Source organism: Hemicordylus capensis, chromosome 5, assembly GCF_027244095.1.
Source record: "Hemicordylus capensis ecotype Gifberg chromosome 5, rHemCap1.1.pri, whole genome shotgun sequence".
Taxonomy (NCBI): Eukaryota; Metazoa; Chordata; class Lepidosauria; order Squamata; family Cordylidae; genus Hemicordylus; species Hemicordylus capensis.
This window is the reverse complement of record NC_069661.1, coordinates 21,417,738-21,435,732: the sequence shown is the minus strand read 5'-3', so window position 1 is coordinate 21,435,732 and position 17,995 is coordinate 21,417,738. Positions and strand designations below refer to the sequence as shown.

Below are 17,995 nucleotides of genomic sequence, written 5' to 3'. Positions count from 1 at the left end.
TGAAGGCATGGTTTCCCAGAAACATGCTGACTCAGAAATGACCTGACCTCTTCCCCTCTCCATCCACATCAGCCGTGGTAGGTCAGGGGAAATTGCGGCTGCTGCAGCTGCTCTCCTGAAGTGCCAGGAAACCGTGTGGAAGCAAAGAGGAACAGACAGCAACAAGACTGCTGGGTAAGTAAAGGAAGGCCGTGAGTGGGGGAAAGCCGCAGAAAAGGCCAGTCTTTTGCCCTCAAAATGGCACGTTGCAAAACAGAAGCTTTGATCCTCCCAGTGGTCAAGTCAACTGCTGCTCCCACAACCTCCAAGGTGACTGGACATGTACACAGGAAGCTGCCGCCTGAGTCAGACCACTGGTCTATCTAATTCAGTATTATCTGCTCAGATTGGCAGCAGCTCTCCAAGGCTTCAGGCAGGAATTTTTTGATCAGCCCTACCTGGAGACGCCGAGGTTTGAACCCGAAACCTTCCGCATGCGACGCAGATGTGCTACCACTGAGCTGCAGCCAATGTAAGCTCTTGTAACTGGCTGATCAAGTCTTAAATTTAGTCCAATTCTGTCCCTCCCCTTTTTTCAAAACCAAGCCATTATTCACGTAGGCTAGAAATTTTTCAAATTAGAGATGCTCTTTTAACAGTTATTCTGCATATACCCAACAAGCCTCTGTTCAACCTTGTGACAACTTAACACTCATTTTACAGGTCACAGAACTGATACAGAGTGCTTCTGAGGCCACCCAGTGAGTCTGTAGTCCTTACAACCTGATATCTGGAACGTGTTAACCTAGGCGTGCCTTCCAAGTTCAGACTTATAGACTGTAAAATCACTTCCTGGACTATACTACTCTAAACTGCAGTTGGGATTTACATAAGAAAATAAAAACAGCCCTGCTGGATCAGGCCCAAGGCCCATCTAGTCCAGCATCCTGTTTCACACAGAGGCCCACCAGATGCCGCTGGAAGCCACAGGCAGGAGTTGAGGGCATGCCCTCTCTCCTGCTGTTACTCCCCTGCAACTGGTGCTCAGAGGCATCCTGCCTTTGAGGCTGGAGGTGGCCTATAGCCCTCCCACTAGCAGTTGATAGACCTCTCCTCCATGAAGTTATCTAAACCTCTCTTAAAGCCATCCAGGTTGTTGGCTGTCACCACATCTTGTGGCAGATAATTCCACAAGTTGATTATGCATTGTGTGAAAAAGTACTTCCTTTTTTAGGTCCTAGATTTCCTGGCAATCAATTTCATGGGATGACCCTTGGTTCTAGTGTTATGGGAGAGGCAGAAAAATTTCTCTCTATCCACTTTCTCCACTCCATGCATAATTTTATCGACCTCTATCATGTCTCTCCGCAGTCGTCTTTTTTCTAAACTAAATCGCCCCAGGTGTTGCATTTTTTAATGCTTCCCTGCTTTTAAAACAAAAACAAAAACTCCTACTAGCATGTCAAAAGGTAGCTTATTGTGGAGAGGATTTAGTTAGAGCATATCTCCCTGATATGCTGCCTGCACAGGGCGAATTCAAGCGGCCAAATCCTAGACAGATTCTACCGGCTGATCTAGTTGAATATGCCACCCCACTTCACATCCAACTGTCTCTCAATCTGTATGGCCCCTGGCATCTTCCACTGATCTAGCAGTGTTCTGTGTGCTATAATCCCCCCTTGCTTATTCAAAGAGGATAAGAAGAGAGCATCTCTTCTGTGTCATGGCTCAACTCAGCCTTCTGCTCCAGCTACTGGCCCGTCCTTCACTCAAATAACCTCTCAAACAGCAGCACAAGCCAAGTCTTTATGGAAAATGTCAATTCTGAATTATGTGCCTTTACAGCCCATCTCTGTACTGAAATAAGAATGCATTCAGGTACACAGCAAGGCTGGCCGATAACAAGAAGTGTGCCATAATACATTATGCTGCAGTGCTCTGCTGCAGAGAATGTCACGGTAATAGAAGACTCTTTCCCCATTCTGCAAGCCTCCAGGTTATAAATGAGTACTGTATGTTAATGGCACTCCTGAGAACTACTTCACTCTTGCTTCCTTTCAGAATATATATTTTACAGGTAATAATGAGAGTCTACCGTAGTGCCATTAGCCGCCTGGATTCAATCAGAGGGGAAAGCATAGAGGAGAAAAAGCAGCCATCTGCATTCGTTAAATCTATGCTTCTCTCTTTTTCTATTGAGTCCTGCATTCATCCAGGCAGGTGTTTCCCCTGCTTTAGCAGTTCTGAAAAATAATCTCAATACACGGACAATAAAGAAGGGAGGAAATTTCCAGATGCAGAGAACTGAAAGCATTCTGCAGAGAGTGCTTGAAGCTTTTATTCAGTGCAATGCTTTTTCAGTTTATTACTGCTCCCATCCCTAATGCTCAAGCAGGCAATAAACAGCCACCCACAATTATATTCCCATTTTACAGAAGCTGAAGCTGGGAAATGCTGATTAGTTCAACATCTACCAAATGAGCAGGGATTTGTACTTAGAGAAGTCCCAGGCTGAAAGGCATGTGCTGTCCTGGCTAGCGAAAGGCATCATTGGTGTACTGAAGGCAATCACAATCTGGGGCCCAGTGGACAGCAGGGGGCTGCTGTGCTGTAGCAGAAAAGCATCATCATCATCTGGGGACCCAAGGTTGGGGACCCTGGATCTGCAAGAATGCATCCCCATCGAAGAGCCAAACCACACCTACAGCAGAATCACAGGGCACAGTCTACACTGCACCACTTCAGCCATTGTGGCTGGGGATAATGGGAGTCTGTAGTCCAAAAGCATCTGGGGACCCAAGGTCAGGAACTCCTGATCTGCAAGAATACATCCCAACTAAGAGCCAGGCTACACTATACAGCAGCCAGGCTACACTATACAGCAGTATCACATTACATAGTGTTTTCCAGACTGTACCACTTCAGACTGCCAGGGAAGAGGCATACCAGGTGGGCATTAACCTTTGATGCTTTGCGATAGACAAGATCATAGAGATGCAAGTTTTGGGAGGTACAGAAATATAAATAAATAAATAAAACCACTCAGTGGCGGAGGCAGAATTTGAACTCTGATAATCCAGACCCTAGTCCAACTCTCTGGACCACAGTGGTTCTCAAATTAATTTACACGGGTATAAGATAGCGCTTTCTACTAGATTTTTTTGCCGGGGGGCGGGGGGAGGAAAGGAAAGGTTCTGTTGATTCAGTGTCAACTCCTGGTGACCACAGAGCCATGAGGTATTCTTGGTAGAATACAGGAAGGATTTACCATTGCCTTCTCCCGCACAGTCTGAGATGATGCCTTTCAGCACTTTCCTATTTTGCTGCTACCTGATACAGAAGTTTCCCATATTCTGGGAAACACACCAGCAGGGATTCGAACCAACAGCCTCAAATGCGTTTCGACTGGATTAAAATCTATAGCTGTGACTTTTAAACTGTGGGCTAGAAAGCCTTGGAGTTCAGAGCAAACAAGGCAGAACAACCACAATACATATTAGGTTTCTCTCTGCCTTGTTTGCTCTCTCTGGAATTCCTCTGCAACTCAAAGGGGGTTCTATAAGAGACATGAAGGAGTTCTTTGACAACATCCATTTGAAATGGATTTCCTTAAGCAAAAAATCCCCCCCCAAAAAAAACCTTGAAAGCCACCACTCTAGGTTAACTCTGTGTTCCCACGTTATCCACCGCTTTCACGGGAGTAATCCAAAAGTAACAATAGGTTATTAATGTTGTCCCACTATTACAGTTAGATTGATTCTAATGGACCAACATGGCTACCTGCAACTGTGTCCAATTTGTGTCAAGCAATCTAGTCATTGCAACACGTCCCCAAGGCTCTCTCGAGACTGTGGTGGGGAGGGAAGCACACCCAAGTAACCCAGCCAAGCGACGCAATCTCTGCCAGCCCAGTTCTTACCACAAGAACTGGTTAAGCAGCGTGTTCTCACCTGGAGACAATAGACAATAGAATAAAATACCAACAATACTTGAAACAGAATGCACGCACGCACCTGAAGTGACATGAAAAGCACATGCACACACATAGCATGGGCCCTTGCACAAGTCAGTATTGCTGCTCATATTACTGGAAGTGGACATTTTTAACCCTTTGCAGCTGGAGCACTTTGAACTTGTTTTTGAATGTGGAAAGACAGCCACTTCACCACCTCGCTGTCCATTTTTTTACTCACACCTTACGTAGAGCCGACTCTTTACAATGACACACAGGCAATGTGGAGTGGATAACTAAGCCAATGCCTTTTCCCCGCCTTTAAACTATCAGTTCCCTTTGCAATAGTGGGAAGGCTGATGTTCACCCTACTAAATGAGCAAAGAAGCTCACTTCTTTGCAGGTGTCCCTCCTCATCCCAAAAGAGCATCTTTAAATTTTGGAACAAGAAACCACTTCTTTTGTTTTACTATATAAACTTCTTGGAGAATTTTTTCTAGTGAAAAGCAGTATATAAATATAAATACGCAACAGACTCTTAAAACTAGAATCATATATTTTTGTCACCCAATCACAATATGCAAATACGATGAATATTTATATATCACTTTTTAACAAAAATTCCCAAAGCAGTTTACACAGCTATATTTTAATATGTATATAAATATATATTTTGGTATATTATACTATAAATTATATTGAATGAAGCTCCCTGTCCCCAAAGGGCTCACAATTTTAAAAAGGAAACATAAGATAGAAAAAGGAAACCAGCAATAGCTACTGGAGGGATGCTGTGCTAAGGATGGATAGGGCCAGTTGCTCTCCCCCTACTCAATAAAGAGAATCACCACTTTTAAAAAAGGTGCCTCTTTGCTCAGTTAGCAGGGGACCAAATGGCATCAGTGTTCTCTCTAATTCTTTTCATCTGTGTGAAGAATGAGTTTTGTTCTGGGCGGCAGTATCAAGGCCGTGTGTGCACATATGCATTCAGAATGGGGCCTTCCCAATTCAACCTGAGCGGGATCTAAAATTTATTTATTTATTTATTTATTTATTTAGCATTTATATCCCGCTCTTCTTCCAAGGAGCCCAGAGCGGTGTACAACATCCTTAGGTTTCTCCTCAAAACAACCCTGTGAAGTAGGTTAGGCTGAGAGAGAAGTGACTGAGCGGACATCAAAAAACTTGTGAGCATGTGCACATGCGCACATCTTAGAGGGAACACTGAATGGCATATCAGACATGAATGCCATTTGGTATTAAAACCAATGTTTTGCGGTAGCTTAAAGGCGAACCAATTTATTGTAATAAAACCTGTGGACTAGTCAACGTCATCAGATGGATGAAAAAAATTAATGCTACAATAAATTCGTTAAAGAGCAACAGAACTCTTATGGTTTTTGCTGCTGCAGACTAATATGGCTAATGCTCCAAATTTGGTATCAGTAGGAGTCACGTAGCTCTGACTGCAGGCTTGGGATAAACTCCTGGCGCTTGAGCACTTAGAAACTTGATGCAAGAGTCTGAAATAGGTTTCTGCAGCCATGATTCTGGACAAGGAGTTGCAGATGCGTTGTGCTCAAGCACACCTTAATTTCTACACGTTGCCCATATTCTGTTCTGAGAATTATGCAAATTAAGCAGGTGTGTAAACAGATGAACAGCCTTCAAATTTTTCCTGTTAAGGATTTGGGGAAAGAGAACTTGACAGATGCCAAGGTGAGGGTGGCTGGTAGGGGCAGAAAACGAGGTTGTTAAGCGATCCGCCCCCAGCGGACTACACAAGCAGCAAGTGGTATCAATGCAGAATGCCAGACTGAGGACGGTGACTTTTAAAAGAAAATACAGCTTCTAAACTTCAGAATTTGTAAACATAAATTTGTGAAGATACAGAAAAGCCTGGTGAAATCTCAACAGCTTGGGGTGGTGGTAACAGTGTACAGTTGTTAGTAGCAAGGGGAAACTTGCTTAAATACGGAGAGTTTGCAAAGGTCACTAAATGCAGGTTTGAAAACATGTCGCAATAACAGGTAGAATCTTAAAGAGCAGGAAGTGGGGGGGGGGAGAGAAGGAGACCTCAGCAGGGATTTCAAATCACTGCTCCCTCTAAGGCAGGTGCACGTGCAGGCGCTCACAAGTTTTTGGATGTCCGCTCACTTCATTTTAGATCCCACTCAGGTTGAATCAGGAAGGCCCCATTCTGAATGCAGGTGTGCACACAATGCCTTATTACTGCCGCCCAGAACAAAACTCATTCCGCACAGAGATGAAAAAAATTAGAGGAACCAAGGTTTCCAATTATCAGGGGCTGGGAAACTTGCTTAAAATTTTCATAACTTACAAAAAGTCACTGAAATTGCAATCCTGTGCTTAACTATGCAAGCCCCACTTACTTCTGAATAAAATGAAGATTCCACTGCAAATCCAGTTTTCTTGATGTTAAATGTAGGCTAATTTGGTGCAGCATTTTTTAAAAAATGTATATACATAGCCCTGGAAACAAAGTTACATCTCAATGTACTCATGAGTAGTCACACTGAAATTAATGGGACAAGCATGTCATTGACTTGTCCCATTAGTTCCAAAGTTATTACTCATGAGTAGTTTAGTTTAGATGTCAAGCATGGAACTTAGCAGGGTTCCAACCTCACCTCTGAACACCAGAAACTCTGATTAGGCCCCAGCCCAGCTTCCAAAACCTCACAAATATTTTCCAGCTTTACCTCCTGAGGACTAGGAACTTGTTGTGTCTATTTTTAAATTTAGGTAGAATTGTCTAAACGTGGATGAGTGCACCCAAGAACAGATGCTATGCTTGCAGTAGAAGCCCATGAAAAATAAGTTGTACAGAGCTCCCCTTAGAAGCCACTCACGTGACTTGGAGAGCAAAGCTGGTCTTGTGGTAAAGGCAAAGTGTGTCGTCGAGCCGGTGTCGACTCCTGGCAACTACAGAGCCATGTGGTTGTCTTTGGTAGAATATAGGAGGGGTTTATCATTGCCATCTCCTGCACAGTATGAGATGATGCCTTTCAGCATCTTCTTATATCACTGCTGCAAGATATAGGTGTTTCCCATGTTCTGGGAAACATACCAGCGGGGGCTTGATCCGGCAAACTCTGTCTTGTGGTAGCAAACATGAATTGTCCTCTTAGCTAAGCAGGGTCTACCCTGGTTTGCATTTGAATGGGAGACTACATGTGAGAACTGTAAAATATTCCCCTTAGGGGATGGGGCTGCTCCGGGAAGAGCGTCTAGGTTCCAAGTTCCCTTCACAGCATTTCCAAGATAGGGCTGAGGGAGACTCCTGCCTGTAACCTTGAAGCCACTGCCAGTCTGCATAGACAATCCTAAGCTAGATGGGCTGATGGTCTGACTCAGTAGAAGGCAGCTTCCTCTGCTCCCAAGACCCTGTCAGCATGTGGCAGCTACAGTTTCAAGCTTAACCCTGAAAGTCCGTCTACTTCCTTAAGAGCCCAACTGCATACTAAGATCTTTCTTGGAGATATTCTCTGCATCCCACCAACATACAAGCTATGTTTGGTTGGGACTCAAAAGGGGACCTTATTATTATTGACCTTGTTTTTGGCTGCACCCAGATTGTAAAATGCCTCGTCTTGGAAATCCCATCACTCTTTCTAAGCAGGCATTTGGCCTACAGGAGGGATTCCCAACCATGGGTCCCCAGAGTTTGTTGAACTCTAACTCCCATCATCCCTAGCTGCAACAGTCCAAGGTTGGGGCTGATGGGAGTTGTAGTGTGCTACTCTTCCCGCCCCTCATATCACAATTTTCTTTGAAGGGACTGCAAAAACTGGAGTGTAAGGCACAGACCAACTCTGTTTTAATACGGCTTTTAGTGTTTGTTCAGTGCTTTTTAAACAGTTAATGTTTATGGTGTTTATTTTTGTCTTCTTGTGTGGATGTGATCTGCCCTGGGCAAACTGTTACGGTTGACTAAATTCCTTGACAAACAAACTTCCAGCTATGCTGCTGCACACAAAAGGAAACAACAGGCCCTTACGAAGCGTAGTTATTGGTTTTTTGAAAACCGGAAAGCTGCTTTTCTGCTCAAGAAAAGGCACTCCAAGTGGATCACAACAAAATGAAACACGTGCATGCCATCACGAAGCTCCAGGGAAAGGGCCCAGAGGCTAAAGCACAGAACCCGTAAACCACTTTGAGAACTTTCACTGAAAAGCACGACTTCATTTTCTGTTGGTTGGTTGACATTTTCCTAGGTGGCCTGAACATTCACCTTTAGGGGATGGGTTCTACAGCTCTGTATAGCCCCAGGTGCAGTCCCTGGTAGGGCTGGGAAAGACTCCTGCCTGAAACCCTGAGAGCTGCTGCCAATCAGTGTAGACAGACCTGAGCTAGATGGACCATGGTCTGACTCAGTATAAAGCAGCTTCTTAGGTTCCTATGTAGAAACAGCCTAAGTAATTCCCACAGAGAGTGAAAACCACATGGACTATATCAGGGAAGCATTATTGACAACCATTTTCACAGGCAGGCACAGATCAACTGCTTTGCAAGACAATTGGCCCTGCCCTTGTGACCAAGGCAAGTGTCCCAGCGACCACACACAGGATCAGCATCAGTGGACGGCAGAGCACCAGAGGACAGCAGCTCCCACAACGCAGGACAAGGCCTTCTCAGTGGTTGCCCCGAGGCTGCGGAACTTACAGCTCAGATCCGCATGGCTCCCAGCCTTTCGGAGGAAGCTGAAGACTGCCCTTTTTATTCAGGGGATTTTGGCTCCTGAGTGACCCCGGCTCTCTTTTTTAGGATGTAGCCGTGTTTGTTTTATTTTGAAGTTGATTTTATTGAAATTTTAGGATGGTTATTCTCTTGCTGTTAACCACCCTGGGTTCTTAAGACGAAGGGCAGTATCCTCTCTAATAAAACGCTTGGTGTCCGTCCGTGGACGGACACCAAGCGTGCGTTCATGCCTGGCCTGTTCTGGGCATGCCCAGAACAGGGCAAGGGAGGCACGAACGGCAGGACCCGGCGGCCATGTTGGGGCCGGGAGAAGGAGAAGTGGCCGCCACCTACACCAGGAGGAGAGTGCGGGAGAGGCGGCGGGGCAGCCGTGGCCACAGCCAGAGGTGGCGGTGGCCACGACGGGGCAACTGGCGGCGGGAGTGTGGGTGAGGCGGCGGCGGGGCCAGAAGCGGCCGCCGCAAATAAAGGAGAGAGGCGCCGGGGGAAGAGGCGGCGGGGAAGCTGGCCGAGGTGGTGGCGGAGCCGCCGCCGAGGCCTGGCGCCGCCAGTAAAGCCGGGCGGGGGGGGAAACCTTGGGGCCCGATCCCACCATTCCCGTCCCCCCGCCAAATTACTAAGGGCCAAATTGGCCCTGAAAAATGCCGCCGCCGAACCGCCCTCCCAGCTGCCCGATCCCACCATTTGTACAGGAAAGAGGAGCTCGCTAGCAGAGCTCCTCTTTCTGCAAAGGCTCTTCTCAAACTGGCGCTTTGAGCGGAAAGGGCGTCCTTTCCGCTCAAAGCGCCAGTTTGAGAAGAGCCTTTGCAGAAAGAGGAGCTCTGCTGGCGAGCTCCTCTTTCCTGTACAAATGGTGGGATCGGGCAGCTGGGAGGTTCGGCAGCGGGGGCCGAAAGCATTACTAGCGCCCGTTTTTCAACGGGCTAAAATTCACTTGTAAAAATATAAATAATAAAACAAATGAGATTGAGCGGGGACAGGGAGAGAAAAAATAGTCATGGAGCAAAGGTGATAGAGACCAAAATGTCTTAAGCAAGAACCTTTGACTGCCTCCAGGGGCTCCAGTTGTATTTTATTTTAAAAGAATGTTTTGAGACCTTGATGTTGCAAAGGCAGGGCTGAAAGTATAAGGACAGTATCCTGGCAATGATCCAAGTGATATTTTAATATAAGGGTTGCCAACCTTGTGTCCCGAGATGTTACTGGAATACAACTTCCATCATCCTTACCCACACTGGCCAAAGGCTGCTGTGGATTGTGGAAATTGACATTTTGACCATATTACACCAGCACTTTGTCAGCTGCACTTGCTCCCAGTCTGTTTCTGGGACCAATTCAAAGGGCTTATTTTAACCTTTAAAGCCCTAAATGGCTTGGGACCGGGTAACCTCAGAGAGCGCTTCGCCCCATATGTCCCAACCTGAACCTTAAGATCTTCTTCGGAGGCCCTCCTCCAGGTGCCCCTGCCAAATGAGGTGAGTAGCTACCAGGGAGAGGGACTTTTCGGTGGTTGCACCCCATTTAGGGAATAGCCTCCCCCGCGAGGTTCACCTGGCTTCATCACTTTACTCTTTTAAACGCCAGGTAAAGACTTGTTCACCCAGGCTTTTCAAATTCAGGTTTTCAGATCTGATCTGGTTTTAAACGAATTTTTAAATGAGTTTTTAAGCTGCTTTGTATTGTATTTTGTATTTTATTTTCACCTTTTTTTGTCTGTTATGATTTAATGTGTTATATTTAATTGTGGGTTTTAATCCTCTGCTGTGAGCCACCCAGAAAACAACTGGTTATGGGAAGGCTAACAAATAAAGTTTATTTTTTATTATCACGATTATTAAATGTAATCCAACAACATCTGGGGACTCTAGACTGCGAGCCCCTGATCTAATATACAAGAATATTATTGGATTGAGGTTCATGGCTCCCGCATGCTTCAACCAGCTAAACACGGCCCCATCCTTATCCACTTATTTTCCAGAGTTCCAGTACTGCTCAGTGACTCCAGCCAGAAGCATTGCATTTATATTGATCAGCAAAGGTGCTAATTCTGTCCTGAAACTGCCTGCAACTCAAGCAAACATAGCAGTTTTTATTTCAGAGGTTACCTCCATTACCCCTTCCCTTGGCCACGCGCGCGCACACACACCCCAAAGCTGCTAACTGGGCCAAGGGGCAGAACCAAGAACTTCTTGGAGGAAGAGCAGGATATAAAATGTAAAAATAAAATAAATAAATAATAAAATATCTTATTATGAAGGGGGAGAGCAACAGTTCTTATTCCATCCAGCACAGCAGCCCTCCTAGAGGCTGTTGCCGGTGCCTCCCTTGTGTTTCTTTTTAGACTGCAAGCCTCTTTGGAAAGAGGACCATTTTCTCATTCCCTTTGCTATGCAAATTGCTTTGAGACCTTTTTGTGGTCTAAAAGCAGGAAATGTAGGTATTCTAAAACACATACATACAAAATAAAAACGCATTAGAGAGCAATAATAAGCAACCTCTGCTGCAGCTCACATGTGCCGGCAAATAATGCTCTCTGACCCAGACATGTTTCTTCTAAACCTTATATTAATGGGAAAGGGTTATTATGGTTGCTCAGTGGTGATCTGAAAACACTCTGTCCATGTTCACAGACACTCTCCTTTTCATGACACATACTCCAAGGCCTGAGCAATGCCCCTGAAAATAGGATAAACCTCAGCTGACCATCTAAACCATGGTTAAAGCACACTCCCCCCTCTTTCATAAGTGAGAGGAGGAATGAGTAAACTAATTAGTTAGCCTCAGTTTCCTGTTGTGTAAAAACTCAGGGAATAACTAGTTAGCTAAAACAAACCAAGACCAAACCATGGTTTGGCTAAACAAAAAAGAGGACTTATGTACATTACAAATTATTAGTTTTATAAAGCATCAAAGCTTCCCCCAAAGAATCATGGGAATTGTAGTTTGATGTAGGTGTCAAGAAATCTTTTAGCCTACATTCCCATCACAGAACTACATTTCCCAAAGTTCTTTGGGGAGAAAGAATCTTTGTGTCTCCTAGAGATAGTTGTCTGGTCTTTTATAACTTGCTTCTCAATTTTATACATGTTTACTTGGAAGGTATTTAATACGAGTTACTCCCAGGTAAAACCAACAGTCTGACAGCACCTTAAAAGACAAATATTTATTGAGCTTACACTTCATTTATCCTAAGGTTGGATTTGGGGGATATATACACACACACACACACGTACACACACAGAGAGAGATATCTAATGGCACAATGGGGAAATGACTTGCCTAGCGAGCAAGAGGTTGCTGGTTCGAATCTCCTCTGGTAAATTTCCCAGAATATGGGAAATACCTATATCGGGCAGCAGCAATACAGGAAGGTGATAAAAGGCATCATCTCACACTGAGCGGGAGGAGGCAGTGGTAAACCCCTACCAAAGAGAGCCACATGGCTCTGTGATTGCCAGGAGTTGACATTGACTCAAGGGCACAACTTTTAAAAATATAAATACACACACACAAATGTACACGGTCCCCCCTTTTATCTTCACAACTATGAAAAGCAAGTTAAGTTGCAAGAGAGAGGGGCTGATATTCAGACTGCTACTGAATAGTACTGGGTCTTTGAAATCCTATGCTGAAATTCTAACCACTACATCATACTGCCTCTTAGTAGCCTTTCAGTCATGCCACAAAAAAAAAAAGACAATCCAAAATGTGTAGATATTTCTTTACTACACAATTCCATAAAAGCTTCTTTTCTGGTTTGTTTGTTTTTTTTAAAAAAAAAACGGTATTGTGGTAGCAAGCATGAATTGTCCCTTTGCTAAGCAGGGTCCACCTCGATTTGCATTTGAATAGGAGACTACATGTGAGCAATGTAAGATATTCCCCTTAGGGGATGGAGTTGCTCTGGGAAGAGCACCCGCATGCTTGCATGCAGAAGGTTCAAAGTGCCCTCCTTGGCATCTCCAAGGGCCTTCCTTACTCAGTGGAAGGCAGCGTCCTATGTTCCTATGATAGCTGTGATCCCATGCTTCTCTTCCCTCCTCCCCCGTCCCCCTCCCCCATTACCTGCAGGGCAAAGAGAAGCAGGAGTCTGGTTTGGATTATATAAATGGCTTCTCCTACACAGAAAACAATCTGGATTTTCCATCTCCATCACTTGGCAATGTGTAACACATGAAAGCCTTAGGCCATGAGCTCCTGCCAAAACTGGTGTATCTCAGTACACGCAATTCAAAATACTCCTGTATATGTATTGGTGTTCTCCCCCACCCCTTAAAAAAACAAAATTGTATCACACAAAAATATTTTCCTTGCCACAAGATCAGAATGTGCTTGCACTGGAGACACAACACACTGCCTCAACTCTAACACACTAAAAGAGCATCAAGTCCCAGGCTCTCAAGTATGAATCAATAAGGGTATTTATTTATATCCTGCTCTTTCTCCAAGGAACCCAGAGCTGTGTACATGGTCATGTTTATCTTGACAATAACCCTGTGAGGTAGCTTAGGCTGAGAGATAAGTGACTGGTCCAGAATCAGGTCTAGTTTCATAGCTGAATGGGGATTTGCACTATATCCTAGTCCAATACTCGAACCACTAACCCATACTGGCTCTGCACACAATTACGTCAAGGTTTGCTCAGTTTATTTTAAAATCTTTTAATGGCCTGGAAAGGGGTCCCCAATTAGGCAACTTATGTTTTAAACACAAAATATTTTTAATTCAAATTCGAATTAAAATCAAACCTGGGAAGATTCATCTTAAAAGAGGCATCTCCCATCTTCTGCAAGAGGGAATGCATCTTCCAGTCTGTAATGCCTTGCTACAATATAGGGTGCTTCCAAAAAAAAAAAAGCATGCTCCTTGCTTCAGAAATACAGTTTTCACCCAAATACAAATTAAATCAATTACGTCTCATACAATTAACTGGCTCAGAATTATTTAATCTGGTGACAGCCCTTTTCTCAAATATTATCTCCTAAATTGCACAGATGAAATCGGCCAAGATGCTCTGCTCCTGTCCACTCCACCCCAGGTTTTCCAACTAAACCATGCCAGAGTGCTGGAAGGCAAAAGTTGAGGTTGTCACTTTTATGAACTGCAGGATGTTCTAAAAGATTGAGGAGAAGGACCAACCAATGAGACCTTAGAATTAAAAGACTCCAGCTGGGGAACACAGTGAATACAGATTAAGTTGCCCATTTCCAAAACCCGTGGCATGGACAATAGCTAACTAGCCTCCCTCCCACGATACCCATCCCAGTGTATATTTTCCAGCCATTCCACTAATCCCAAGTGACCAGAGATTTTTACCCAACATCAGCAGATTTCGAATTCCTAACTTCCAACAGAAGAAATGCTGAAACCAACATCAGTCATACCAGTGCACAACTTTATGCTGCAATGGGTCAGGGGGCTCTTTTGAGGGGAGGGGGAGAAATCAGAGCAAAAAGCTGACAGTTCTGAATCCCAGGTGAGGAGGCAGACGCTCGCTGGGTACTTCCAAAACGGCCATTGTGCCACTCCAAACTCAACACAGAGAGCCCACATTTGGGAAATTCATAAATATATGCTCCTTCCTATGCTCCTGAGAAGGGAAGCAGCAACAGCGCCACTAATCAAATAGTCCTTCCCCCCAAGGAGTGATTAAGAGCAACCATTTTTGGAAAGGTACACCTGGATTCACCTCCCACCCCCTAATTTGAGAGTAAGGGGAGAGGGCGGCTCTGGTTCACTCCGTCTCCCCTTCATCGCCCCACGGAAAATCGCCAGCCTCTGCCGACTCAGCAGATTCCACCCAGGCACCACCGTCTCGCTACCATTTTAGAATCCGACACAATCCGAGTCCAATCCCCCCTTTTCCGCAGCAGATCCGCGATTCCCATTGCGGTTGCAGTCGGAGTTAAAAGGCACCCTTTTCATACTTAACAACAACTCCAGCCACAAAACAAACCCTCCTCTTCCAAAGCTTTTTGGGGAGCGAGGGGAAGCCGAACCATTCAAACTGCCTTGGGGGGGTTTAAAAAAAAAATCCCAATGAGAGAGAGAGAGAGAGGTGGAATACTTGTTAGTCAAATCGAAGTGCGTCTCTTAAGCCGATTCAGAAACCAACTTCTGAGAGGCAAAAGAGGAGCCGGAGAAAAGAGAAGCAGCTGATAGCTGAGAAGCCCCCCAAGTTGGGAAAAAGACGAGGAAGCAAAAACAAACACGAAACTTGCAATTCTGAGCGGTGGACGGGGAGGGGGGGGTCCTTACCTTGACTGGGCAGCCATAATGAAGTTCAGCAAGCCAAGTGTCCTCTGTCCATCAGCGCGCTTCGCCTTGCCCTCCCCCGGCCCCCCCACCGCCCTGCCCATCTGCAGGGGCGACTTGGCGGCTCGCCCCCTCCCTCTGCTGGCCTCCTCAGAAAGACCCCGTGCCAAACCGCTCCCGACAGGCAGCTGCCGGAGCGGAGCCTCTCCTCCCTCGCCCTACTAGTCCAGCCCTGCTCTAATTGTGCTAGACATCCGGGTGCCCGAGGGGGCCACCTCCAAGTCCGCCTTGCTGCTGCCTTTGCAAAGCATCGGGAGGCGAGGCTGCCCCCGGCTCTGCTGCTCCACAGGTAAGCCAAGTCTGGGATTTCCCCCCCTCCCTTTTTTTTTGGCTCAGTGCTTTTTTCTGCCAGGCTGCGGCAACCAAACGTGGGCATCTGTGATCCCGCAACCCAAATGCGCTGGCGGCAGAAAGGGCTTTATTCTTACTTAGGCATTCATTTGGTTTATTGCTCCCTAATCTCCAGAACGATACACCACCTAAAGCTTGGCCTGCCCTTTCTGCTTCCCCCCTCGACAAAGTTTGCATGGTACAATCCGCCTCCTTACATGGACATGTTGTTCTGTCAAAGGGAGAAAAGTCGAGGATTGGCTAAGAAAAAAGGGACAAGCCCGGGCTGCCAGCCTATCGCAGAGGAAAGGCGCAGGAGCGCGTTCCCAGACAGGCGCCCTGCCTCGCACGCTTGGGGGTGGTGGTGGGGGGGGGAGTGGAGAGCGAGCTTGTGCCAAAAAAGCCTTAACAATGTACAAACATGCGCCAGGCCAGACGGCACACGGAGTTCCCTGCTGCCTGCCTGGCGCAGCACTGGGCATGCATGCAATTAGCTCTGCTCCATGGAGGAGGGGTGGGGAGTTGCACAGATAAGAGGCGGCGCCAGGACGGAAAGATACTGGAAAGTTGCGGGAGAGTCCGCAAAGTCTCGCTCTTCCATCGTCGAACATTTCTCTTGCAAGGGGAGGCCAGGCTTTGCAAAGAACACGGCACGGCCTGGCTGGTTGAGACTAGCATGGGGGCCAACGGATTTTTGTTTCCAACCACCCTGGCCAGCTGATGCCTCAGGGAAAGCTGGCAGCATTACTGACTCGACGGCCCACTTTTACCTTTATTATGTCTAGGACGTCGTGCATGGTGCTGTACAGAGTGCAAGGGGGCAGGCCCCGAGGGGCTTACAATCTACAATTCCACACAGGGGAGGCAATAGAGGGAGGAAGGGAAATGGAGGCCAGGGGGGAAGTATGGAGGCATTTGTGCTTAAGGTTGGTCACAGGAGGAAGAGACTGGTTGTGCCAAAGTCAAGGTGGGTTCTTCTGAAGGAAGGGAAAGGTGTTTCTGAAAGGAGTTTCAGGCACAAATGATTGGTGTAACCAATTAATGAACTATCTGACGTTTCACTGTAATACCTGAGAGTACTTTAGCCCTATTTTAACATTACATTGTACAAGAGTACAGATGTCTGTACACTTGTACATGTTTTTGTGTGAATGACTGTACCTGCACTCATTTTAAAAGTGGATACCTAAAATGCATGGTACAGATAGGAAGTGTACTGTTGTACCTGTGTTCAACATAACCTTTGAATACGTGTACCTGTGTACACCATACAACTGTTGAATATAATGTGTGAATAGGGCTATAGTCTGAATAGGGCTTCAAATTCCACTCAACCTCCTCCAACTGGGATTTCACCTTCTGCACTCCACTGAAACAGCCCCCACCCAAATCACCAACTATCTCCACACTGTTAAATCCAAAGTTCTCTTTAAAAAGAAAAGAAAAAAAAATTACTTCAAGATGTAACCGCACCCCCAAGATGGAAAATGCTATCAACCCTTCTCTACCCCTACCCCTAAACGATTATGATAAAATTACATTTATTTTTTGCACAGAGGCAAGTGTTAGGGTAACAATGAACAAATTGTTATACTTTCTCCACAGAGTGATCTTGGGAAGACATTCCTGCCAATTTTTGTTTCCATTCCTCTGACAACACCGATAACATTTTATAGCAGTTTTTGTGTTTTAAGAACTTTTAAAAGCATTTAACTGCCGATTCAGCTGCTACAAGCCCAATGGCCGAGACAATTAAAAAACATGATAACTCACAGAAAGCTGAACCTATTGCAATGCTATCACCTATTTTCCCACTCTAGTGGTGTAGACCTTATCAAAAATCACAATGGTTTCCCCAGAAGGTACCCACCACTGAACCTGGCTCATGTAAATTAAAAATTACAAGTGTGTATATATATGTGTGTATATATATATATATATATATATATATATATACACACACACACACACACACACACACACATATACATACACACACACATATATCTATATACACACACACACACACACCCTACTTTCAATTTTGCCTTGTTCATAAGCAGTATAATTTAACTATCAGGACCATTTACACATTAGTTCTGCACAGACATATGGGCTGAACATTTTCCATGGCAATCTCCATTTCTAAAAAAGCATTGTTTGATACAAATGAATAGATATGCCAGTGCAATATAATGTACACTTGGTAATTGCAACATTGCAATTAATGTTTTTCAAGTGATTATCCCTAGGAAATGTGTGAGAGAGTACATATAAGTTTTACTGATTTTTTAAACATACGAATAAAAATAAAATTCTTTCCACAAAGGATCTGAATTTCAGTATAAAACATGTTAAGTATCCTTTGATTCCACCCCATCCAATAATTGTTCAACTACTGAACTGAATTGGAAGCCACCATTGGTGCAGCCGGAAATGACTTGACTAGCAAGCATGAGATTGCTGGTTTGAATCCCTGCTGGTACCTATATCGGGCAGCAGCGATATAACAAGATGTTGAAAGGCATCATCTCATATGTGGTGATTCTTTTTATCAAGCAGGGGGGAGAGTAACTGGCCCTATCCACCCCCAGCACAGTACCTCCAGTGACTGTTACTGATGTCTATCTTATGTTTCTTTTTAGATTGTGAGGCCTTTGGGGACAGGGATCCATCTTATTTATTTATTATTTCTCT

General features: G+C 45.2%; 1 protein-coding gene across 5 annotated transcripts in view; it reads right to left on the bottom strand.

The window, feature by feature from the left end:
* The window catches only part of AFF1 (ALF transcription elongation factor 1), a 208,967-nt gene that overhangs the window by 166,917 nt on the left and 24,055 nt on the right, over positions 1-17,995 (bottom strand). For 4 of the 5 annotated variants that reach the window (XM_053254860.1, XM_053254854.1, XM_053254856.1 and 1 more), the window contains exon 1: positions 14,912-15,474. The exons of the other annotated variant lie outside the window; for it this stretch is intronic. In XM_053254860.1, coding sequence (XP_053110835.1) covers positions 14,912-15,012 — 101 coding nt within the window. In that variant the 5' untranslated portion in view covers positions 15,013-15,474. Of the gene's footprint in view, positions 1-14,911; positions 15,475-17,995 lie in introns of those variants that run through there. 5 annotated transcript variants of the gene reach the window in all.